General features: G+C 38.1%; 1 protein-coding gene across 5 annotated transcripts in view; it reads left to right on the top strand.

Moving 5' to 3' along the window:
* The window catches only part of MPPED2 (metallophosphoesterase domain containing 2), a 175,733-nt gene that overhangs the window by 4,955 nt on the left and 143,235 nt on the right, over positions 1-27,543 (top strand). For all 5 annotated transcript variants that reach the window (XM_008955885.6, XM_057299127.2, XM_057299128.2 and 2 more), the window contains exon 2: positions 971-1,219. In XM_008955885.6, coding sequence (XP_008954133.1) covers positions 1,092-1,219 — 128 coding nt within the window. In that variant the 5' untranslated portion in view covers positions 971-1,091. The remainder of the gene's footprint in view (positions 1-970; positions 1,220-27,543) is intronic.

Genomic DNA, 27,543 nt, shown 5'->3' with positions numbered 1-27,543 from the left:
GATCAATTGCAACAACTTGGACATGAGAATTTGCTTCCCTCAGCCTCTGCACACCTACCATAAAAATAGACATCTTCATTTCTCAACCCAGTGCAGCAAATAATATATTGACATTTATGAAAAAATCAGAACTAATGGAAACTTTAAAAAATGAAACCAACTACTGAGAATTATGTTGCACCAAGAATGAGGTGGCAGATGTAATGGCCGCCCTTCTTTACGGCTCCATCGGGGCTTGAAGAAGGGAGGTAATGAATGCATTCAAAGTGGTGGTCCAGACCTGGAGGTGTTTGGTTTTCCCCTGAGTGACTGGAGTGTTGAAAGAAATGACACTACATTTAACAAGAAAGATTTGCCTTACCATAAGGTTCTGGGCCGGTGAGGAATGCCAAGCATTGCCTACCTGTGTATTTTGGGAGCTGCTTGTGAAAGAAAAAAATATGTGTAATGTGTGGTTATTATGTGCATGTTATAGTAATACACATGTATTTGTTATAAGCACAACATTTTAAATTCTTATCTGTCATTGTGTTATATAGCTGTTTTAAACATGGAGCTTTCAAATGATTATGTGACACCAACTTTGTAAAGACCAAACATTCCAATTAGCAGGGCAGGTTTGGAAGATTCTTCACTTGGAGCACAAACCATGTATAGCCAGATGCCATGGCAACTGTGGATATGCCCCTTCTGTAATTCACGCTAAGTGCCATAGTTATAATTAAAGAGGAAATCTTAGTTTGAACTCCATTGAGAAGATTTGCTAGCACCCAGCAATATGTATAGAGTGTAATATCCACTTTGAAGTGCATGAAGGGAAGAGAGTTGGGAACAGTTGTATCCATGAGCCAACAACACATATTCAGATTTTCCCTGAACTAGTTTCATGTCTAGATGTTAAATTTATGTCTCTTAGAACACCCTTTTTCTCTTTGTTCTCATTTTATATACATATTTTTTTTTCTTTCAGAAATGCACAGCGGTATTGATGAGTAGATCCTTGGATTCAGAGGTTGGCTGAAACGCACCATGCCTGCTTCCATCTTTTGCTCTGTAAAGTTGTGAATTGCTCATGCCTATAGGGAGGAAGGATGGCACATGGGATTCCTTCTCAAGGCAAAGTTACCATAACGGTGGATGAGTACAGCTCAAACCCCACCCAGGCATTCACGCACTACAACATCAACCAGAGCAGATTCCAGCCTCCACATGTACATATGTAAGTATCGCTTATGAACTTAACAAAATTAGCAATCAAGAAAATAGAAAGAAAAAAAAGAAAAGCATTCACTATTAACTTCTGCTAGGGAGACTAAAAGGTAAATGATTTACAAATCAGATGGATATCTGTGGTTTCAAATACAGCTCAGGAGGAATTCCATACATCTGTGTAACATTTCAAATTTTCAGAGCACTTTCAACCACAATTGAAATTAGATTTTCAGAGCCTCTGAGGACTGGTGGTTGGTTGCCCCTATTTATAGATAAGAACAGAAAAGAACAGAGAGGTTAAAGTATTTGCCACACAGCGAATTTGCCTGAGACTCCTGACCCCTAGTTCAATTTGCTTTACGTTGTATTGCTTGCCTCCATTCTGAAATATTTCTTTAAAATTTCTGTAGTTTTTTTTTTTTTCCCACACCTCACCCCACTAGCCCTTTACATTCAGCTGGGAAATAGGCCTAATTGGGACTAATTGTCCAGCTACTGCTAGATCCATTGTCTTGCCTGTTGCTAGTGAAACGTGTGCTGCATGCTACAGGACTCAAACAATATGGGGAACAAAGGAATAAGGGACAGTGGAACAGTTGGTTCCAGGAATTGTACTTTCCTCTCACTCCCTAATACTATTTAAGTCATGTTGAGGTTTAAACTGTTTAAGGAGCAAAGTGTGGCAGAAACCCAGAGGCAAGGATTTCGCAGCACCTGGTTGCACATCAACTTTTTTCTGGTCTTCTGCTACAGGATGTGCTGGGCTTTCAGAAGAAGGGAGCAAAAGGTCACCATCTCTCTTGTTTATTCAAGGCCTGGTGTTCATTCTCTATGAGACCCTTCCAATGTCTAACATGAGTCTTTCATAGTAGGACTAAACCTCTTTGCAAACTATTGTATAGTCAAGATAGAAAGGAGGTTAGGGCTCTGTTGACTGTTTTTACCACTCCTGGAAGAATTGAACTCGGGGCATGTCCAAGTCACAAGCTCTTTTTTTAGTAATTGTTTTACATGAGCATTTTAAAAAAAATAGTAGGACACCCCAAATACACACACCCCCCCACCCTGGAATTTACAAACGCTAACCAAACAAAAGGGTCTTTCCATTGACTGCCTGGATATTAGTGTAAATACTAGGATGTTGCTTTGCAAGTATATTCTGGAGAGCGAGTCAGTTACCTATGATGAGATTTCTGCAAAGCAGCCGTTTTAAAGCAGCATGCTTGAGTGACCAAAAAAAAAAAAAGGAAAAGACAATCCTTGTAAGTGGTTACTGCTAAACTATTTGAAAGAACTTTATACGTTCTTTAAATGAGAATATATTCATGATTATGAAGGATCGCTAACATGATTTTAAGGAAAAATGGATAAAGTTTTTCTTTGTTAAAATAGCTTTTCTGAACAATAAATATATGTTTAATTCAAATATTCTTTTTATTCTACTGTTTCTATTTACTTGTTTTTCTTCAAATATGTTACAATATTTGTGTAAGCCATACTTTAGAATAGCTTCAGTTCTGTTTTGCTGGTGTTATGTTTTTGTATTAAAGAACTACAAGGAACTTTGTAGATGCTGTTTCCATTCAAGCAAAACAAAGTGTGTTTTGCTCACATTCCTTGGAAAATGACTGCTGGGGAACCTCAGCTTAGTTCTCAAGTCTGCAGACATCTGCTCACTTGTTCTTGGCCTCAAGATTCCACTGGCGAACTGTGAATGCACAGAGATATTTTAAAAATCATGTAACTTTAAAGTTGATCTGCTTTTATCTAGCCATAACAAATTTGAAGGATCAAATTATACCTCTTTTGAAAAAAATGGCTTGAAAATGGGGCAACCTAGACAGCTGTGTAGTGCTTTCACCAGACTCCTGATCTTGGAATAGAGGATTCTTCTACAGGCTAGTTCCAGTGTACCTTTTCACTTTTATCGCCAATAAGGGCTTCCCATCTGAACCCTCTGCTTCAGCCACACAGTTTGGCTCCCTGTCATCTGAACACATCTTAGCCCCTTCCATCTTGGTGCCATTGCCATCACTGTTTCTCACAGAGCGTAACACATTTACGCTCTGCTCATCAAATGCCTCAAAGCTAGTTTAGGTTCCTCCACTTAAGCCTTTTCTACCTATCCGTTTCCAATCCAAAATGATCATGCCTGCCCAAGTTACTTGGCAACACTTCATACCACCTCCATTATTATTTTTCTTAATCTATCTGTCTGTTTATCTGTCTACCTACCTACCTATCTGTATCTATCTATCTGCCTATCTGTCTCTTATTCTTTTAATTTTTTACTTTTTAAAGAAAGGCTTGTCCTTCTGAGCAGGTGACAGATGCTCAAAAACACTGGTCGATTGATCCATTGATTTGATTATGCATTGAATAGAGAGAATAGATTGATGCTTGGAGATTTTCACTGGAATTTTTCTGTCAGTTCTTGACATTTTGAATGTTTTCATGATGGTACGTGTTGTCAGGAAGCTGGCTTACCTTTCCCCTGGCTTTACTCTTTCTTGCTTGAGAACATGCCATTGTTTTGTAGGCCTGATGGCCTCACACAGTGACTGACCTATGGTAGGTGGTCAGCGATCTTGGTTGGATTTAATCATGTCATATTTCTGTTATGTTAAGAAACAAAAATTGGCCTTAATCTAATTAGAAACTTTAATTGGCTAGAAAATATCTATAAAATATTTAGTCTAAAATGTCTTCAGTTTTTCTGAAAATTTCAACATGTCATGGCAGAACTTTGCTCCTCTCCCCAAGGTAAAGATATTTTGTCTTTTCCACTTGCGTAGTTGCTCATTTATTTTGCATGGGATTGTTAAATTATTTGCTTCCTTTTTTCACTTACACTTGAGATTTCTGAAGACCCCTGACAGATCACTTGGATTATAGTTAAAAACCCTATCCCTTTAATGATGTCTTACTTTCTTTTCTACAGCCTTGTGATGGTAGTTGGGGTTTTTCACCTTAATTAGGAAGAGCTCACTTCCCGTTTAATTCAATTCGTCTCAGCTCAGCTTTGTGCCTAACAAATTTTCTTTTCCAAGTCTCAGTTTACTCATCTGTAAATATTTGCACCAAATGATGGTTAAGGATCTTTTTAGCTCTGACTTGCTAAGATTAAGATTGCAGTTAAGACAATGTTTATTTGCAAGGCGATGCTATTAAGGAAACAAAAATAAATAAGACCCAGTCCCCATCTTCATGAAGCTCATTGCTGATTTCAGAGCTGATGTTTCAAACAGCTTTAAGAAGCATTGGTTTAGTTTTCATCTCTGAGTTCTGACAAGATTACCACCAAGCTCTCTAAGAATGACTGGCTTGAATCTCTGCTTGTTATGGAGGGAAGTTTTTTTTTTTTTTTTTTTGGAAAGCAATCCTGTATGACCTTGGGAAAGAAAATTAAAGCACAGCTGGAGTTGGCAGAGCAAAATTTAACCTAGAATTTGTGTGCCTCCCTTACCCAGACTCTTGAGCATACTAACAGATGTGATGATTGAAACCCAGCAATTAACAGGGTTTCATTTTTCCACAACCCCTTCATCTTTCCCAAGCAGAATGATAAGAAAAATTATTTAGTATTTTTAATGATGGTGGGAGGAGGTGCTGAAGGAGCCAACGTAGGTCTGAAAACACCATAAAGATTTTGTATGTGTTTCATAATCTGAGGCCTAATCAAATGTTACAAAACTTTATTAGTAGGATATCCAGCCATTTCAGTTTTAGCATTGAAATCCCCGTGTTATTGGAACGCCATAGGACAATAGGATACCCTACTCAGGTTAATTCTTCATGTTTTTCTTTAAGGATTGACGACTAGGGAGCTCAAATCAAGCTTTGTTTTCAGTTTTAGCCACTTTCCTTGTCTGCGCCTTCTGTTGTTAACACCCCTTGAATCTTACACTGCACTTGTTCTTTTACCCTGGTTCTGTGGAGGCAGGTTAGCATAGTGGTCAACATCACCTGTGGAATCAGATTACCGGGTTTAACATTTGCTTGCACCACTGACTAGCTGTATAACCAACTGTGGATACATACTCTAACTTCCTTATGTTTTATTTTTCTATCTGTAAGATCTGGACCATAAAAGTAATGCCTATCTCAAAAGGCTGTGGAGGATAGAAGGATGAAACAGTATTACATGTTAATGCTTATACATACATAGTCTATGCTCAATAAATGTTAGCTGTTATCATTAATAATTTTTTCATTGATTCTGGGTTTTCAATTTTAAACTGCCAATTCATTTTGAAAAGCAGTGGAGTGTATACAAATGAATAAATAAAGTCATTGCTAAATCTTGTCCTTTCTTCCTCATGGAGCTATGAGCAGCAAAGAGTCATGGAAACTTTTCTAGGTGGGATTTTGGTTTGTCAGGGTTGGCAAGTGTCCTGGTTTAGTGCCTGTCAAGATTATAAACAGCCTAGGAGTGTCTCATCCACCTCCAGTTACTCCACGGGAGTGGCAATCCCAAGGGGGGGATGGAATCTTGTGAGCTGAGTGCTGACTGGTTGCTGTCTGTGGAATCACAGTGGCCTTCCTCCACATGAGCTGAACCTAGGTTCTCTGTACCCCAGTCAGTTTCTTAGACTTCCCATCTCTATCTGTGGTTAAAACAGAAACATCAAGCGCTAACTGTAATTAACCAGGATTGAGTGCAAAAGGCACAGCTTGGGCTGGGGAATGAGGACAATATACACATGGTAGCTGAGAATATGGTCTGAAATCAGCGATCTGTGTACAAATACTGATCCTGCCAGTTACTGGCGTGGCTGGGTGACGATGGAAAAATTGTTGAACCTGTCTTCTCATCTGTAAAATAGGTTTAATGACCCTTTAATATGGTTGTGAGCATTAAATGAAATGATATATAATGACATATAGTGCCCAAAAGATACCACTTGATAAATAGATTTTATGATAATATATATGGTATTGTCTACCAGCTGATGAGTATGAGATAAGTTGTTAACATTTTCCTTTCTAAACTACTTGGCTATATGAAACCTGACAAGTCCAACTTGTTTTATTTTGTATTGTGTAGTATCTGTCAGTGTTGCTTGGCCATCGCTAGTTAAAAAAAAAATCTGTAGCTTTTAGGGTATCTGGGTGATTATTTCATGCCAAAGTATTACAAGATTTTGTTTGTCTGATCTGAGATTTCATTCTTATTCAGTTCAAGAATGTGGTAGGAAGTAAATGTTTGTTTTAGTTCTGTATTAGATATGCTTACGTATAAAAACAATGTTACAGAAGAGTGTTATAGAAAAGGTGTCATTTGGCTAAATAACTATATAAAAGTGTATGGAAGGATAAATAACATTACTGGTGATTTTTAGGGAATGCATTTGGAACTGAATTTGCAGGAGGGAGTGTTGGATAAGGACCTTTTACTTTTTATTTCTTATACTTTCATATAATTTGAATTATTCTTATAACAAGTATGTAACACTTTTATGATTAAAACTTTTTTAAATTGATAAAAAATATAATTTGTCTCCAAGTCCTTATGCTTTGCCTGTAATATTTGCTTTAAAGTCTTGATCTGATGCAAATCTTCTATTTTCTTTTGTCCTCACTTTCTTGGGTAGCACCTTCTTCTATTTTATATTGCAATCAAGGAATAGGCCAAAGGCTGTTCATTGGTTCAGTATAACTCAACTTGCTCAAGTGTGGGAAGATGAGAACAGTGTTGCCTACTTCGTCGTCTTATAACTGATTGGAAATTTTTAAAGAAGTATGGTGTCACTTAATGACAGGGATACATTCTGAGAAATGCATCTTCTAGGCGATTTCGTCTTTGTGCAAACATCATAGAGTATATTTACACAAACATAGATGGCATAACCTACCATACACCTAGGCTATATGGTGTAGCCTATTGCTCCTAGTCTACAAACCTATATAGCATCCCACTTTACTGAATACTGTAGGCCATTGTAACGCAATAATAACTATTATGTATCTAAATATATCTAAACACAGAAAAGGTATAAGAAAGGTAGAGTATAAAAAATTAAAAATGGTCCACCTCTATAGGGCACTTACATGAATGGGGCATATAGGACTTGAAGTTGCTCTGAGTGAGTCAGTGAGTCAGCGGTGAGTAAATGTGAAGGCCTAGGACATTACTAAACACTACTGTAGGCTTTATAAACAGTCTACACTAAATTTATAAACAATATTTTTGTTTCTTCAACAATAAAGTAAGAAACAGCTTACTGTAGCTTTTTTACTTTATACACTTTTTAATTTTTTAAAACTTGTTGACTCTTTTATAAGCCAGATTAAAACAAATACATTGTACAGCTGTACAAAAATATTTTCTTTCTTTATATTCTTATTCTATAAGCTGCTTTTGTACCAAACTTTTTTATTTTTATTTTTTTTGCTTTTTAAGCTTTTTGTTAAAAATTAAGACATGGTGGGAAGGGAATGAAGGATTTAAACTACATGTTGGATACATTGTACACTACTCAGGTGATGGGTGCACTAAAATCTCAGATTTCATCACTATAACAATTTATCCATGTAACCAAAAACCACGTGTATCCCAAAAGCTATTGAAATAAAAAATGTGTGTGTGTGTATAAAACTAAGACATGAACACACATTAGCCTAGGCCTACATAGGGTCAGGATCATTCATATTACTGCCTTCCACCTGCACATCTTGTCCCACTGGAAGGTCTTCAGGAGCAGTAACAGGCATGGAGCTGTTATCTCCTGTGATGACAATGCCTTCTTCTGGAATACCTCCTGAAGGACCTGCCTGAGGCAGCCAGGGTTTTAGTTAACTTTGTTTTTGTTTTTTTAATAAGTAGAAGGAGTACACTCTAAAATAACAACTAAAGTATAATACAGCAAATAAGCAAACCAGTGATAGAGTCATTTATTTCATTGTCAAATATGATGTACTATCCATAATTGGATGTGCTATACTTTATACCACTGGCAGGGCAGGTTTGTTTACACCAGTATCACCATAAACACATGAGTAATAAGTTACACCACAATGACATTATGACAGCTAATGTCATTAGGCGATAGAAAATTTTCAACTCCATTGTAATCTTATGGTACCACCTTCATATATGTGGTCTGTCATTGACCAAAATGTCATTATGCAGCTCATGACTGTATTTTCAAATCCATTTGGGGAAGCTAAAAGAATATACAGTAATAGACTTCTTGATAGCGTTTCAGGGAATCTGCATTCTAGTCCTGTCATGATCACTAATCAGCTCTGATATTTAGCAAGTAGGGCCTCTCTGAATTTCAGGTTCCTTACCAGCCAATAGACTTAATGGTCTTAGCATCATCTCTTCCCATTTTAACAGTCTGGGATTTCTCCTATTCCTTACTTTTACATTTGTCCATGTAAAATTAAGAACACAAATCCCACATCATTAGTCATATTCTTTAGGGAAAGAATATAATAGAGACATCATTGGGATATGGTGGTGAGAGAAGAGAAATGACCCCTAACGCTCACACAGAGGAAAGGTCATATCAGTGGATGAATGAATGAATGTCTGGGACTCTGTAAAATGGCACTTACTAACAAGGTAGAAATTTATTTTGTTACAGAGTTGGGCTGCATTTGCTGTTTTAAAAAAATTCTAAACAGACACTTCTTTCTTGGTAAGCCACTTTCTTATTTTCATTACAGATTCATCACTGTCCTGCACATTAGCATGGCCATAATTTGTAAAATGTTCTCAATCTGAAATTCATCATAGAAATGCTGAATTGTCCTTTTAGTTTGCACTTTATATATAAACACTGGATATTTTTATTTTCTTCTCTCATTTATTCTTAAAAATACGTTCTTTTTCCTATACACTCCCTGAGGGCACCTGTCTTGTGGTCCGTGACAGTTGGACTTCATTTTAGAGCTGACTTTTTCCCTATTCTGTACATTTCTTTGTTTGCACTCAAGCATTAAAGAAGCAATCTAAAATTAGATTTGCTTTTTGTCCATAGGAATTTGTTCCTAGAACCCTAGCTGTATGTTGCATAATTGGACAGTGGTTTTTGTTTATTTGTTTGTTGGCTACTTGACTTTCTGGGAGGGTAAAGAATTTTGATGAAATAAAACAAATCCTATCTTCTATGTTATACCTGGATTTTGGGTTTGGAAAGTTACCTACATTTGTAGGGATAAAGAACGACTCATAGAGAAAGCATAGTCATTGTCAACTCATAGACATATCCTGCAACTGGGAGCCATCAGACCACCTCTCCTTACAGACTGAATCTATCTATCTCCTGCTCTAAATACAATTTTTGTTTTCTAAACTTCTTTCATGGGGATATTTTGGTAAAAATTATTCAAGTGGCAAGACAAGCCAAACAGGCTGTAATGAAATAGGTAGGTTGTGTTTGCAACATACTCGATTTTAATTCTGAGCTTTCAAAGCTTATGAAGATGAGATTTTAAGATGTAGAAACAAAGCTAATGCTGCTAAATCTACTGCATCCTGCACAGCAAACTCTAGATAATTCTGAACTGTTTCCAAAAAGGAGAAGCTTACTGAGTCTTGGAAGATCTATTCATCAGTTTGTTTTTCTTCTTTTTCAGTATTTCCTTCGCTCTTTCCTTCCCATGTCTTTTTCCCTTTTAGACTTTCATAGCTTACTGGAAACTAGATGTTTAAGTAGCTATCCTAGCATGGTTAGACGATTATTTCAATATCAGTATGGACAAAACTGCCGCAATTTTGCAGACCACCATCTTAGTCTTCTTTTTTTTCTTTTTTTGTTTTTTAATGTAAAAGGTACACTTAGAGGCTTTGTCTGTGTGGAAACACTAACTCTGCAAAGAGGAAACTCTGTTGAATTTATTGGCTCTTGCATTATTTGGGTCTGCATATTTTTGTTCTATTTTGCTTTGAAGATTGGTTTTATTCAATTTCTGTCCCTGTAGAAGGGACAAAATATATGCAAATAAGAAAATGCATTTTTGCAGATTTTTAAATTTTTTTCTTCTTTACCACAAATCAAGAATATAAGCTTCTCTAGTTGATTTACATTTTTGTGCAAGTTTTTATTAAGCCTCAGATCTGTTGAAACTAGTTTAAAAAAAAAAGAAAAAGAAAGCTAACATCACCATGGAATATAGGGAACAGATAACTTTTTCACATTTGATAGTATTGAGCTTTAAAATCCTAAGTGAGAATTAGACCATTACCGAAGTTCCTCTGTTGGTAGTGGCTTCCTTAAAAAACTGCAGGACTCTACATCAAAACATGGACTCTACTGAAACTCACTTATTTCTTTGTACAGACTGTCTCTGAAACCTTCCAGCTCAAAGATTTGATAATTCTTGGATTGGAAAAATATCCTTTCCTGTCTTGCTGTGGGCTTTTTTGGCATTTATACTGATTGGCTAAGAAAAGTGGCTTACTTGTGGTATTTGGCTTTAGGTATTTGGGCCAAGGACCAAGTTTCAAACCTTGTACATATTTGTACACTGAGTTTAAAATATGTTTTGAACAAAGACTTTAAACTGAAATCAAGAAAAAAATTAAGTCTCCCACCAGCTAAGCAAGCTCAGCCTGTTTCCCTAATTTACTGAAAGAGTTAGCCTTCTTCTATGACATAGGCATTTTACTAGCTCGTTTAAGTCCTGAGTTTTGGGAAATTTTTCTCCAGTTTGTTTTATTTTGCTTTGCCTGGAGACTTCAAAGATAACCACCGAAGCCTATCAAACTGTATTCGATTTTTTAATCATAAAATCTTAACTATTGCTCTTAGCACCTTTTATTTAATACATTCTATGTTTAAGAATGATACGACTTTTATGTACTGGTTCTGCTTGGATAGTGCTATGGTTTGAATATTTGTGCCCCTCCAGAATGCATATGTTGAAATCCTAACTCCCAAGGTGGTGGTATTAGGAGGTGGGGACTTTCAGAGGTGATTTTCTCATGAGGATGGAGCCCTTATAAAAGAGGCCCCAGAGTAACCCCTTGTTCTTTCATATGAGGTTAAGGTGAAAAGATGCCTGCCTGTGACCTGGGAATTGGGCCATCAGCAGACACTGAATCTGCCTTGATCATGGACTTTCCAATCTCCAGAATTGTGAGAGATAAATGCATGTCTTTTATGAGCTACCCAGTCTACGCTATTTTGTTATAGCATCTCAAACAGCCCAAGGCAGGTAGGCAGGGAATATAATGGGAAGATGAATTTTATAGAGGGAACAAGAGGAGAAATGGGCGTATTTGTGAAGGAGAGAGGGAAAAAGTAGGAGGGAATATATAGCAGATGTATTTGTGAGATCATAACTCTTCCTTGTCAGTTACGATGTCCTGACCTTGGGCTTGACTTTAGCACCGGGAGCAGGTCAGCATCCCTAGACTTCAGTCAACAGGGAGATGAGACAAAATTGCACCTTGGCTTTCTAGGGTACACGTGCCGACTCAATATACCAATGAATCTAGCATATGAAAGGATCAGGATAGCAACTTTTGATACTTTGACCTATGTTGATCTCTGAGAAGGAATGATTTTTGGGGTAATTCAAAACTTTTAGGCTTGTATTTCAATATTTTTTAAAAAATCATTTGACAAATAGTGAACTCTGAACTGGCTTTCGAGAAATGTAAGAATATCTGAAGTTGTGATTTCCCAAGGTTCGCCATCTGTTAGTATCTGGGAGACTTACCATATGTTGTGCTCAAATTCTGACTTTTACAGGTTAACTTGTTTTCACTTTATTCTTCACCCATACATTTTGGGTACAGCTGGTAGCATTGAAACCAATCTTGACTCAATAAACTTAGAGAGAAGAACGGTGAGGGAAGAACAAACAGGCTAGGAGGTGTTGACTCCTAAAGGATATTAATTCTTAATTCTTCCATAATGCAATTCAAAAAGTCTAATGCTTTCTTCCTGTAAAATACATGTAAAGGCTTGGGTATCCTGTTTGGTACAGTGGTGTGAGTCCTGTTCTAACCCCTCTTGCAGCTCACCCTCCTGAGAATTCGGAAGGGAAATAATAATCCCGTGGGAGTCTGTTTGCTCCACGTTGTGCCCCTCGGGGGTGGTGGATGGCTCCCCTGTTTTGCATCTCTCCATCTCGACCCCACCACGATGTTAATGGCTGTCGGCACGCTCCACTGTTTATCTTGGAATTTGATCCCATCATCTTGGCAACCAAACTGGGACCTTTACTGCTCAGATTGTTTGTCATTTGTTGTTAATTATCTGTTACTATAAATTTTGCACTTTGAGAAAAAAGGGAATGTTTTGAAATATTTCCTCCAACATGTAAGTGGAGCTTCATTTTCTGTGGACAAAAGAGAACAAAAAAAATGAGCCCTTTTGGGAGCTGGTTTTAGGGAAATCAAGTGCCCTGGTTTTTCAGATGGGCTCAGTGAGATCCCACTAATGCAGCCAGGATTTGCACTGAAAGAACCTTTGCAATTCAGCAGTGGTCTAAGACAGACCATTAGTGACAGGTACCCCCCATTGGAGGGAAAAAAAATTTAACTTTAAATAAGGGGTTTTGCTTTTTATCCCAATCTCTTTATGCCATAATTGTGTTTTTTGTATGCTAGGGCCTGTTCCCTTCAGCCACTTCCTCCTTTTTAAAGATTATTAAGACAAAGCAGTCCAGAGTGAGAAGTAGCTTCTGCCTGCCTGTCTTTATGAGGGGTTTATTTTGTCAAGTGTAGAATTAAAATGAGCTGTCTAGTCATTAGTGGATTTTAGTCCTGGTCTCACACTCTGCAGGAAGGGTCGTGCCATGTTATAAACAGATAGCACTGTTTTGCAGGGTGCTGTACCACAGGCTGCAGGAACCATGGTTGAGCTTAATATCTTCATAAAACGGTAAACAAAAGAACATGAAAGAGAGAGAGAGGGAAAGAATGAAGGTTTGTATTTTAGAGGGAGCGTTTGAGAATAGAGTGACTGTTGCTAAGCAGAAATCTGGGCACCATTAACATATTTAAAAATGAAGTCATTTGAGAAGTTCCAAAAAGAAAAAAAAGTATACCCAGAACTACTACTAGTGTCTTATCTTTATAGCAGGGATCATAATCATATATGCTTCAAAAAGTAATGGTGAGGGTTATAGAAGATAATGCTTAGTGCCCAGTAAAGCACTTAGTGCAGTATCTAAATATTCCATGTATGGTGGCTATTATTGTTAATAATATTGTGTGTCTTTATTGCCTCTAAAACATTAACATGAGCTTCTGCAGTTTTAATAGTGATATGTAGTCCATCATCACTATAAGTTTTTTCGTGCCTTTAACTTTGGTGTGTCTGTTTTATTCTTGTGAAGAAGTTTTTAGGGTTTTGCTCTCTCCCAAGGGAGACACAGGGAGGGAAGGATTGAGTCTCTGTTAACCTGGTAGCCAGGGGCAGAGACTTAATAAACACTTAGCTCCTTGCCTGCTGCCTGAGACAGTGTAACTCTCAGTGATGTGTCTTTTACTGGAGTTGTGGAATTTGCTTGGGTGAAAATGTTCTCAAGTTTATAGGGGTTCATGATAATAGTGTTGGCCCTGAAATAAAGCACCATTTCTAAATATTCCACTTTCACTATCCTTGTATGTCTTCTTTCTCAGTGTTTTTCAAAGGGGACAGGATAAGTGCTTGGGCACTACTTTAGAACACAGATTATAATCAGACTTTGGGATTAAGACGTGTAGCCAATGTATTAAATTAGTCACTTAGTAACTGTTTGAGTATGAGAATAAGAAACTGGAGGGAGGAGATTGGGAGCTGGAAAAAAAGCACCCCCTGATTGCTCTCGGGGAGGCTGGGAAAAAGGATTTAACACTTTGGATTTTTTAGGAGACATTAAAACTCTGATGGGATCAAATTACTTGACTGCACATCTGAAACATGAAACTCTTGCCCTAAACCGTGCAATTGAGTTAAGCTCAAAATTCTAGGCCTGCCCCTAAGACTGGCCTCTGGGTAAGCCTCATTGTTGATCGCAAAATGATTTCCTTTGAGAGGAACAAGACTACAGTGAGGTTTTTATGGCCAATTTGGTCTGTGCATTGGTGCCAGCCAGACTTTTGGCAAGAGTTAGTGCCAACTTTGGTGATCTGTCCACCGAATTTTTCCCAAGGTCTTCAAAACCGTCTGGATTTACTGCTGACATTGAAGGAAAGATGCATTATAAGTCCAGCTTTCTAGGCACACCTCCTGTATTTTTTGTTTTTTCAAGTAGAGAGATACTGAGAGGTGCCAGAGAACAACAGGCTGATCCGTGGCCGTAAACTTTGAGTCACAAAAGAATGTTGACAGTCTTCTTCCCTAAACACTATTTTCTCTCTCTAGCTTTGTCCCCTTTTTAGGGAGCCCCTGTCCTTCTCTCTGGATTAGGTGTCCCCTTATACATACTCCCAGAACCTGTGAGTAATACTGTCCTTTGGCTGCACTTATCATAAATATATTCTTGAATTGTTGGTGAAATGTGTGTCTTCCACTAGGATATAAGCTCTATGAGGGCAGTGACCTTATCTTTTTCGTTTTATTTATTTTTTGCTGTCTGTATTCACAACACCTATCACAATGCTAGGCATGTTCTGGAGACTCTGTCAACACCTGTTGAATGAATGAATGAATGAAAGCTGAGTTTGCAAGGATTCGAGGAATTAACATGTGCTTCCCCAGGAAGTGAGTGCTGCCTTGTAATCACTCATTCATTTTGAGAGCATGTATGGAGACTTGAGGGTGTACTTGGCTTTAAAAAGGGTAACTTATGTAAGTCTCCCGTGTTTTTTTCAGGATGGAGCTGGATGAAGCTCAGAGTGAGTATTTCTGATACTCGTACACTAATGCTATCATCTCTGCCTTCAGTTGACTTTTGCTTTGACAGTAGTAAACTCTCATTTCTAACATAGGAAAAAATATCAAAGCTTCCACTTTCAATGTGACCCTAGAGATTTGGGTTTTCTATATTGTTCTTTAATTTAAAAATGGAGGCATTGGAAAGTATATTGTTTTAACTCCTTATAAAGTACTCACTTATTGATCATATTTGGAGTCAACAATTATCGGTCAGAAGCATTAAATTAATTAAGATATATTTCAGCCCACTTACCTGGAACGTGACAACTGCTCCTAATATGTGGAGTTTACTTGAAATGAAGACCATGAAAACGGGTCATCTGTCATCATGGGAATCATGCGTTTTGAATAAGGCGAACCAGTTTTTATTCTGTACTCTGATGTTTAACGACTCTACATTTTTTTTTTAATAGTAAACTCTTAAAATTTTTACAGAACTTTTTTGACAAAAATCTGTGATTTGGGTTAAATACAGATAACACCGTCATAACAGTATTGGTATGGCAGTGGTTGAAAACCATTCTTAAAAACATTGACTTAAAGGTAAAACAAAGGAAATTCAAAGTAAGTATGCAATGGAGTTCTAATTGTGGGTGACTAAACTGTCAACACCTTGAAAAGCAAATGATCAGGAAAAGATCCTGCTGTAAACTGCCAGGCTTAAGAAAATTTTACATGGCACAGAAATTAAAAGAGGGGAGATACTAAGAAAGAGAAGTCTGTATCACAAGCACTTTTGGGGCAGGAAGTTTTTAATTTAGATGACTGACTTCAGGTTTTCTCTCTAACTTTCCCTGTGGCTGTGTCTACTAAGGAAGGTGTTGTATAATTAGACTTTCTGGAGATGCCCTTTGGCTGAAGACCTAATTGAGTCTCTGGACTTGAGTGCAGGGTTGGAGCTGGAGGAGCTTTTTGCCCTGTAGGTAAAGGGGCTTTGATGGACCTACCTCTTTGATAAGTACCTGTAGGGCTGGCAGTGACATTGTTTAGGTAAAGTATGGTTTAGTAATTGAGGAGTCAGTGCTCCTTAGTATATGAAAATCTTTCTTTAAAATAGGGAAGACACCAAAATCCACATGCGCAATTTAAATGAGCCTGTATTCTGCATTATAAATATGCACCGGATGCCAAGTAGAAAACCGGAACACTCTCTCAGGATGCTGTTAGGGCCAAGCGGAATCTCATTAGGGACAGCTTCAAAGATCAGTTCCTCGTGTCCATAAAAACAAGTGTAAATTATCTGGTGCGCGCCTGCTGTTAGCAGTTGCGGTGTTGCATTATGCATGATTCAAGACTGCACAGGGGAGACACAGGCTGCACGGAGTTCCACAATATATGTGGGGATTTCTCTACCCATTTTTTTCTTTTTGGTGCTGAGTCCTACATTTTGGAAATTTATTGGTGTGTTTCAGTTAATGGAGGATGTCATATATAACCCACTCCTACATTTTTGATGAATTGGAGTCAGTTCAGAGAGGAATGATAAGGTTCTGAATTGTTTACATGAACAGCCACGCTACTCAGATTTATGTATCTTGTTTGCTCACACATGGAGTCAGATTGGGGGGCATGAATGCATTCCATGCACATAGAATTGAGTGCATTTGTTTCAAGGACTCTCTCCCTCATTTTGGTCTCTTGGTTAGATTTTTTAAAATAAGTGTGAATGCTCAGTAAATTAAGAACATGTAGTCAAGTTTAACATATAAGGCTTCAATAAATAGTTTTGTAATAAATGCCTAAGGGTCTGAAAATATATTTCTGAGCTTCATTGCCTGAGGAGACAGGGAAGCAATATAGTGTTTAAGAACGGGTTTCCAGAAGCAGACTGCCAAAGTTTGAATCTTGGTCTCCGTCTTACTCTCTGTGCGACTTTGAGTGAGTTACTTGACTTCTCTGTGTTCTTATCCATAAATGTGACCTTTCTGTGTTCTCATCCATAAATGAGGGAAGCAAATAGTACTTTTCTCAAAGGGCCATTGCAAAGGTTAAATCAACTGCTTTAAGTATAGTACCTACCAAATTTTCTGGGGACGTAGTAAGTTCTATAGAAGTGTTTCATTTGGTGTTATTGTCATGATCAGAGGTAGAAGACCTTCCAGTGCAGCTGGGCATGACTAGGTATAGAACACCCAGAGCCTGAATTTATAAGCCTATGTTTGCTTGAATGGATAGATATACATGAAAGCTGAGGGCAGACAAAGTCAGGGAATGATTACCTTGGGGTCAATTAGAAGAAGCCACTAAAAATACAAAATGCTTAGTAGATGTGTATCTTGCCAGCCCAGGTGACTCACAGAGATAAACATGAGATCTTGAGAAAAGGTTAAGACATAGTAGCAAGAGGGAGTTAGCTTTCCTCTAGCCAGAGTAGAAGAAAGAGTTTGTCAATTTCCTTTTCCCAGTTGTTTCTCAAGGCCTGTTCCCAGAACAAAGAAGCATGTGGGAGAAAGATCAAAAGATCAGCCTTACACAGTGTCTCATGACTTAAATCCATCAATTTCCCAGCACAAGTTATCTCCATTTTGACATGTACATTCGCTCCTATAAGGGGATACCCACACATAGCAATATTGCCCTTTCTAGACTGGAAGCCCTATAAGGGCAGGATTGATGCTGGCTGATCTTGAATCCTCTGCCTTGTCCATGATTCAGTAACAAATTCATCTTTGACAAATCAATAAACAGTCTTCAATACGTATTTCTCCTGTCATTTTGTCCTCACAGTAAATTCTCTCTGAACTCAGAATCTCCCCACCCTCTTTAGAGTTGCCTCTGCTACTAACATGCTTACCTAAGCACTAGTTAATGGCCTATCATGCTTGCTTCAGTGTCCCTCCTTACAGTTTGCTGAAATTGCCCCTACTATCTCCTGTCACTTACTCATCAATACCTTAAGAATGGTTTGCTGGGAGCTCTCATTTTTTGGCACTAAGTGATTGAGGCTACCTTGGGTATTCTGTAGAGGTGAGCTGCGCCAGCATTACTGCCTGACTTCCACCTCCTGTCAGATCAGCTGCGACATTAGATTCTGATAGGAGCCCAAACCCTATTGTAAACTGTGCATACGAGGGATCTAGGTTGCTTACTCCTTATGAGAATCTAATGCCTGATGATCTGAGGTGGACCAGTTTCATCTTGAAACGTACCCCCTCATACCCCCATCTGTGGAAAAACTGTCTTTCACCACACCTGTCCCTGGTGCCAAAAGGGTTGGGGACTGCTGATCTATAGGACAGGGAGGGAGGAAATGAGCAAGGAGAGTGGGATGTCTGGGGGAGGCTGGGTGTCATTGAAAATGTTACAGTAAATCAATAAGTATTTATTAGAAGTAGCATGGGATGCAGGGATCCTGGTTGTTTTGCTTCTCGTTTTATCCCCAATGCATAGTACAGTGCCTGATGCATAAATAATTATTGATGAACAAATTAATGAAGGAATGTTTTATTTGGTTTAGCAGTCAGGATAATATAGAACCATAAACCCCCAATCCTTGTCTGCTAGCATGTCTTGCCTGTTTACAGAGACAATCAAATGCATCTGAAATAAATAATATTTAATAAAATAATCATGTGTGCATTATTGGTAATAGAATATCAAGGTTCTTAAAGTACTTTTGTGCTGTACTCACTGTGAAGGAAACAGAAGTAGAGAATTTTACGTATGGCCTACTGGCAGCCCAGAGAGGTTGAGTGATGTGCTCAAGGTCAAGCAGAACTGCTGGTTTCTAGTACAGAATGTGACTCTTTATGACCCTTAATAAGCTGTAGGTGCCTAAGGAACTTACAGTTTGGGGCAGACAATAAATGCTAACTGAGTAGGAGAAGCAAGGAAGAATTCAAGAACATGTCTAAAATAAGATTTTTTGGGCATCTGCCTTAGTTCTACTGAAATGCTTTACAATGTTATTTCCTAGTTTTTCCCTGTAGGCATGCATCAGGTTTGATTCTTCTCCCAAATGTGAAAGAAGGTAGGCTTCCCGTAGGAGGCAGCCTGTGATGGAAAGCAGTTTAAAATAAACAGGAGCAGCTATTTTCTGCCCTGGAAGATCACTTTACTTTCATTTCAGAATATGTCCTCCTGTTTCTACCACTCTTTTGTCCTTTGGTTCTTCTCAAGTCTGGCAGCATCTTCTGGCCTTATGGGCTCCAGAAACCACTGCCATTTCCTATTCAGAGCCTGTGCACACTTGGACAGCAATTGCATTTTTGCTTGGTTGTGGGAGTTGAGAAGTATGTGGCCATATGCTGTGGCTTGGATAATGGCTTACATTTCAAACAAGTTAGGTGGTTTCTGGCCCACTGCTTGCTGTGTGTGGAAATGAGCAAACCTATATGCTTCTAGGTCTTTTGCATTTGGAGACATGAAGATGAAAGGTGGGATGCTTCAACCCAGTACATTTTACAAAGCTCAGTTTGAGTGTGGTTTTCAGATCTGACAATGGTTGAGTATCAAAGATCAAGGGTAACTTCAAAGGCACCACCATTTTTGAGAAGTTCACAGAGGTTACTGTTTGTAAATGATGTCTCTGACCAAAAGGAAGTGGTGTTACTGCACAGAAAATTGCTTCTGTTCTCTATCATTGGTGTTGGCATCACTTGGTAGGCTACTGAAGTGCATCTTCTTCTTTAGGGTTGAGAAACCCTGTGGTCACAGGTTGCTCCACAAGGACCACTTTTAGCCACAGACAATTTTCCTTTTGGAAAATGTGGGGTGGCAGGTGTAAGGTATCACATTAAACTTCTTTATGTTGGACTGCAGCTGGGCCCAAGTTGGCTTTGATAATAATCCTCTTTGCCTAGGTTGCTACGATCTAGCTATCAGTAAGGCTGCAGCCAGACTCCTAGGATGTTGGTACAGTGGCTGGTGGCTGGGCATGGGTTTATTTGCCGGCATTGAGCCAGTATTACCTGTTAGACCTTTAAAAACTGAGCATCACAGGACGTATTAGAATTCTTCCAGCTCTGTTGCTTTTCTGGGAAGTTCAGAGATGGCATTTGGCAGTAAATTCACATTTAGTTGAGACTGTTGAACTTCACATTAAGTTGAACTATTGAACTTCATAATGAGGAAATTATCTAATAAAAGCTCTAGTTTTTGGTGATGATTAAAAACAGTGGCTCTGGAATGCTCAAGACCCCAACTTAGTAGGCAGAGAAGTTCATAAAATACGCATTGTGCAGAGTCTAACTGGTGAATATACTGGCAGTAGCAGTATTTATTTCACTGTAGAAATTATATATCTATGCAGTCCATATTGAAATAAGTGTATGTGTGTGTATGCACACCCACATGAAGGTTTAAAATTAAACATAGATGAAAATGCTTGCAGAACACTCCTTTTGGCTATTTAAAAAACAAATAAAACATTGGACATGTTTGCATGTGGGTTGAACACCTCAGCTAACGATTACTCACACAGTTGACCTTGTTTTCTATTCAGGGCACCAAGAAGCCACGTTGTTAAGCATATTGGGTCAACCCAGGGTTCACGTTAACATCATTTTTCTTTCTGTGGAGATGTAAAGGTCTTCAGCCTGATTGTTTTCTTTTTCTTCCACACCAGGTGGGGGGTAGCATGATTTTTGCATGACTATGGGCCTGCTCTATAAATAAGCAGATTCAGTCCTTTGTTTTAAATGTAATCAGCAAGATTGCATTTGCATCGCCTGTAAGTGAATCACATAAGTGAAATTACATTGCCTGCATCTCATTTGGTATCATAAAATGTTATGGGATGCAGGCTGTTTTTCTCCAAGTAAAGTGTCTTGAGTTAGTATTAGGGTGCTTGCTTTCATTTTCCTTTGTGACCAAATTTGTGGCATTCTACGGAGCTAGGGCTTGTATTTTCACTTATGTTGGTTGCTAGAGAAATACTTGTTCATGTCCTCTAGAAAAAGCTAAGATATTGGTTCAGTAGGGGGTAAATGGGAGTTTTAAGACTATCTCATGTCGTGTAGCAAGTGATTGCTAATCACTTTCTGTCGTTTGTGACAACTTCTGCTTACTAAGAGTAAATGCCAGTCAGTGTTGGTTGGAAATATAAAGCAATCTGAAGCTTTTCAGGCAGTTGGCCACAGAAAATGGTTAACATATTTTTTTTTTTTTAAAAACTTGTTAGTCATCTTTTTAAGCAACTACTATGGAATACATATCTTAATTGACCCTTTAAGAGGTATCCTTAAGACAGAGGACTCAGAAGTCATTGTAAGATTCTCCCACTTATTTTCTTGAAAACAAATAAACACAATAAAAATAATTACTGACTTCAGAAGTCAGTAATTTTGGTGACAAATGAGAATGCTCTGTTTCACACAACACCTCCCCTCTCCCCTGAGGTTTTCTTAATTCGTGAATGCTGGTGGAAGTCAAAGCAAAGGTATGAGTTCTTAGATAACCTATAACACAGTGTGGTTACCCACAAAACATCTGTTTATTAACTACATTATTGATAAAACTCCACAAGGCAACAGGTAACTATAGTGCCCATTATGCCCTTTGAAGGGCATAATGTGAAGACTGTTTTCAAAAAGAAAATATGTGTGAAGACTATTTTCAAAAAGAAAAGGCATGCTAGTCATAATGATATACCAACACAGTGTAGGTGCTTGATACAAAATGCCCTTTGGTTATTTGGAGAGGTATTAAATTTAGTATGCCTCACATGGAATAAAAATAATTTATTTTTGAAATTATATTTAAAAACTAAAATTAAAAAAATAACTTTCAAACACAGCTTATAATTTTTTCTATAAGACTTTGAAGGAGATTCGCAATTTTGTGTTCCCATATTATTTAAAAGAATGTATCTAGGAAAAACATTTCATATGGAAGGAGAAGATTGAGTATAGTTTCTTTTCAATTAGTAAGCTTTTAATTGACACATCATGCAAGTTAAAATGTATACAAATTAAGCATGTTCATGCAATAAATTTCCACAAAGCAAAATACTCATGTGATCACAATTAACTATGGTTTTAAAGATCATTTTTTTGTTTTAGTTTGCAAAATAATATTATGAAGTCATAAGAATTTAAATATGATTGCAATTTACAATACATTTTTATTAATAAAAGTTGTAAAGACCTTTGTTACTATTGCTCTGTGGTTTACAAAGAAGATAATTGTGAACACTGGGATCCCATTGGGCTCCTATAGATTCCCCTGCAGCTGGGTGTTTTAGGGCATAGAATTACATATGTGACTATTGTGACTTTTATTTCAACTGGACTCTAAGGAATACTTTTCATTAGTAGTCATTTAAGATTTCCTGGAAGCTCTTCTCTGTGATTTGAAAAATTCTCTGGATAATATTTCCAAATTGATGACCTTCTGGAGTTAAAACAACTGTTTCTTTGGTCTAGCCTTAAAGATATCTTTATTTTCTATTCCATTCATCACCATTTTTTCATTGAAAAAATTAACCATGCTTATCCCACTTCAAATGAGCAGCTGCACTTTGAAACTAGATCCTTCTTTTGGCTGTAATTGTCCAAATGAGGAGGACCAGGTTTGTGGACTATTTGAAAAGAATTGGTTGTGACTCAAAGCATTTTTCTGCTTTCAATTTTTCTCTTCAAATTTTAGTGTATTCCCAAGTCAGAAAAAAAAAAAAAAAGAAAGAAGGAAAGAGGGAGGGAGAAAAGGAAGAAGGAAGAAAAGAAGGAAGGGCTGGGCAAGGTGGCTCCTGCCTGTAATCCCAGCACTTTGGGAGGCCAACGCAGGGTTATTACTTGAGGCCAGCAGTTTGAGACTACCCTGGGCAACATAGCAAGACCCTGTCTCTATCAAAAATTAAAAAAAAAAAAAGCTGAGTGTGGTGGCACATACTTGTATTTCTAGCTACTTGAGAGGCTGAGGTGGGAGGATTGCTTGAGTCTGGCAGGCCAGAGCTGCAGTGAGCTGTGATCAGTCCACTGCACTGCAGCCTGGTGGCAGAGCAAGATCTTGTCTCAAAAAATAAAAAATAAAAAATAAAAGAAGGAAACAAAAGAAAGAGAAAGAAAAAGGGGAAAAAAGTTTACAAAGTACATATAAGTAAGGCAGTTCTTACCTGGGAATAGCTGAACTATAGCTTTTGAGGAAAGAGAAAGATATAGGATGATCCCAGAATTTCAGCATGAGAATGACTATTGGGTTTGAAGGGTGACTATAAACCACTCAGCCAGACTTTTCTTTCTTTTTAATAAATTTACCAGAATAGGTAAAATAATAATAATAAAATGCATACAAAATATATACGTGTGTGTGTGTATATGTGTGTGTGCATGTTCTGTTGGTTGACCAATTCCTGCAATACCAATATCACTGAAAACAATTGTGAAACCACTTTTTGAGGATTGTCCTTGGAGCCAGGTCATGGGCACATAAAGAAAGAGTTCTTCATATTTTCCAGCCACAGACATTATCTTTACTCGTATTTATTTATATCTTCCTAGCAAGGCCCTTAGGTTCCAGTTCAACATGCCCAAGGAATAAAATTCATTAGTGAGTTCTCACATTTGACTTTCTCCCTCTGACCATGAGGCTCTTCTTACCAGGCTAATGTTTCTTTGATTGGATCCCTCAGGGTCATTGCCATGAAGAGTTCTCATATACATATTACTATAGCAACTTTTCACTTATCTTCAAATATGTTGGACTGACTGTCAGAAAGTTGACCCAGCAGCTGATCCAGATCATTCTATATAAATGGGAATATGGGAGACTGAAATAATTGCACATTCCATTGTTAACAGCACCAAGGTAGCTGATTAGAGATGTTTATTGATTGGTTATTTAGCAAGTAGCCTTTCCTTAAAAGAAAACAAAAGGAAACTAACAATCATAATAGATGGACATGTGCTAAATCTCATAATAACTAGAAAGAATATTTGTAAATAAACATGAATTATAGCTCTGTTTATTATACAATAGTGAGAGCTAATAATTTGCCTTGACATAATAGCTGCTTTCGAGCTATCATGAGTCATGAATAAATGAAAATACCTATAAATTTCCAAAAGTATATTTGAATTCTTATATTTTGCATTATAGGAAATGATACATTTTCTCCAACAAAGCGTTTTAATTTCTCCAGTTAAGATAGAAATATTCTAAAACTTACTTTAACCTTGTAAATGAAATAGCAAATACAGCTGTTTCAGAGTTTTGATATATATATTATAAAATTATATATATATTATATATATATTACATATATATAATTTGCTTATTTGGCACAGTCATTCTTTTATTCATTCACTCATTGAATTCCTGCTATGTGCCAGGCACACAAACAAACTGAATCTAGCACTGTTTAACAAAATTGAAATGATAATCTCATAAATGCATTATGGGGGAAAATGTTTCAATGTAATGCCCAATGTATCAGTCTTGATACAAAATTTGTGACAGCCTAGAGTGTAAAACTAACCCCCTTATGATTTTGATTTTTTTTATTCTGATGATCTTTTCCTCATCTTATTGCCCTAACTTGGTTCAACACTGCTTTTGGGGAATCCCTTCTCTTTCTTCTTACATTTTCTGGCCTATTTAGGGTCATATGGCTTAAGTTAGAACAAGGAGACCAGTCAAAAAGAGCCAAGGCAGACAAGGCAAAATCTACAGAAATGATAATAATAGTAATGATAATAAATAATATGGCTACCATTTATTCAATGCTTATTGTGTACCAAGCCAAGTGTTAATTGTTGTAATATATTATATCATAACCCTAGGAAGTGAGTGGTGTTATTCCCATTTTGCAGATAAGAAAACCAAGGCTAAAAGAGGCTGCCAAGGGTGACCTGGGTTTTACAGCTTGTCAATGACACACAACTTTGCCTGAATCTATAGGCCATGCTAATCTGTCAAGGAAGCAGTGACAGACTTGTGGATTAAAGGTTTGGATTTGACTATTTTATTTTCTTTTCCAAACAATGTTCATGATAAAACCATGTGGAATTGAAGTCATGAAGAAGCATGAGGTAAATGCAATCCAGACCCACAAACATATTTTTGGGATAGTTCCACTGATTGAGATTCTATAGAGAAGCATGACCTAGGATGACATCTTCACTCAGAAACAAATATGGAGGAATTCATTGTTTGGAGGTTGGGGAATGGCATGGAGAAGAGCATATTGGGTTAAGAGTCAAATGGTGTAGGCCTCCATTCCTTACTCTGTAAAATGAGACTAATACTGGTTACAGCAGATGGTCTCCAAGGATCCTTACATTTCAAGCATTCTAAGCTTTTAGGCTGAAGTTACTTAGAATTCTTTGTATTATTAGTTCCTGGACTTTCCACTGAAAGGCTACAGGGATTGATGATAATGCAGGAGAGAGTGGCAAATGGAAACCTCACTCTCGTAAGTCATGGAATTACAGAAGGAACACTCAAGGCTATTAACTTTTTCAGCTGAACATCTAAAACTGAGTGGAAAAATTTAAGAAGGAAAATATTTTCTCTACCTTGAGGAATCTTTGGCCTATGGAAGAAAGAAATTTCCTAAAAGAACATGTCAGTATGGGAGTATTAAAAAAATATGTGGAGACTGGGCTGGAATGAAGAATTTGAGATTCCAGGGGAATGTGCAGAGGATTTGTTTTTTTCATTGGTTCATAGACATACTCATTGTATTAGTCCATTTTCATACTGCTATGAAGAAATACCTGAGACTGCGTAATTTATCAAGAAAAAGAGGTTTAATGGACTCACAGTTCCACACGGCTGGGAAGGCCTCACAATCATGACAGAAGGTGAAGAAGGAGCAAAGTCATGTCTTACATGGTGGCAGGAAAGAGAGCATGTGCAGGGGGTCTGCCCTTTATAAAACCATCAGATCTTGTGAGACTTATTCACTATCATGAGAAGGGTACGGGAAAAACCCGCCCCCATGATTCAGTTACCTCCCACTGGGTCCATCCCATGACACATGGGGATTATGGGAGCTACGATTAAAGATGAGATTTGGGTGGGGAGACAGCCAAACCATGTCACTCATCTAAGAACCATGTGAACAGTAGCCTGAAGTACTCTAGGTCTGAAAATTCCTAGTTTCAGCCTTGCCACTGACTCACACTTTGATATTTTCTTATCTGTAAGATATAAAGTAAATTTCTAAAACTGCTTTCTGGTGCCACAAATCTGTGAATTGGGGTATCTTGATATCACTATAGCAAGAGAGTCACAGTGTTGAGGTGGTGTTTGGGGTGCCTGGACTGTCAAGTGGACTGAGTCCTGGCTGAGTGACCAGTGCAGAGGACATGGACTAAAATAGTTTCCATGAGGAGGAAGAAAAAAAGTCCAACATTAGGAAAATAATTTGTAGTTGAGTGAGAATAGTTTGTCCTGTGGGGTGAATTAAGTAGATGATGGTAATTCTGCTTTCATATACCATGACATCTGGGAAATGGTGAAGGAGACAGAATAGTCTAAACCAGCACTGCTGTGGAATCTGGGAGACTATCTGCATTTGGGGCTGGTGTGAATTGTGGGTTTGGAGAGGACAAGAAATCACAATGAGCAGTGTACTTAGAGAACTGATGTCAGAGAAGACAGCATGTGACGTCAGGCCTAAGGACAGACACACGTGGGGATCTTCTAACCCAAAGTAAATGTGGTGCAGACTGGGCATGGTGACTCATGCCTGCAATCCCAGCACTTTGGGAGGCCAAGGTAGGCAGATCATTTGAGGTCAGGAGTTCAAGACCAGCCTGGCCAACACAGTGAAACCCCATCTCTACTAAAAATGCAAAAATTAGCTGGGCGTGGTGGCAGGCCCCTGTAATCCCAGCTACTTGGGAGGCTGAGGCACGAGAATCTCTTGAACCTGAGAGGCAGAGGTTGCAGCTGAGATGGTGCCACTGCACTCCACCCTGGGTAACAGAGTGAGACTCTATCTCAGAACGAAACAAAACAACCTCTAAAATGCAGAGCAAGTGGCAAACATCTAATGGATATTTTGGAGTTTCAGAGCAAAAATTTTAAAACAGGAGACTACCCTTCAAGGAACAGGACAAGGACATACTGCAGTCCCTGGAGTTGTGGTAGGATAGCAAAGCTTAACAACAGGAAAGAGGCAGAAGCCCATTTACTAGAATTGAAGTGAAACACAAGCAGTGGCAGACAAGCAGAATGACTTGTCTCTGAGCGGTGTGAAGCCTGCATTAGGATTTTTCCGAGTGCCACCTACAATCAGGGTGGGTTTAGGAGCCTGGCCTTGGACTAAACTGAGTGATGGGCATAAAGTTGCCATGGCTCTGTGTAGGGGATTGACATGAGGGCGGAGAACCAGTCTCTGCAGTTGCTGAGAAATTCACAAAGTACCCAAGGACTCTAAATTGGGCAGGCTGCCTCAAGACAAACCAAGAAGTCTAGGAAGAGTGTACTTTTTGTTCTCAGTTCTTGGTTTGCTTCATGAAGTTAACAAAAAGAAGCAATAGTCCTAGGTTCTTAATCTCTAGGTCCTTGACCTTATGCTTACGATTATTTACACTCATAAATTGTCAGTGCAATATGACTC

The sequence above is a fragment of the Pan paniscus genome, chromosome 9, assembly GCF_029289425.2.
Source record: "Pan paniscus chromosome 9, NHGRI_mPanPan1-v2.0_pri, whole genome shotgun sequence".
NCBI lineage: Eukaryota > Metazoa > Chordata > Mammalia > Primates > Hominidae > Pan > Pan paniscus.
The sequence above is the reverse complement of the archived record's forward strand: the minus strand, read 5'-3'. Positions and strand labels throughout refer to the sequence as shown.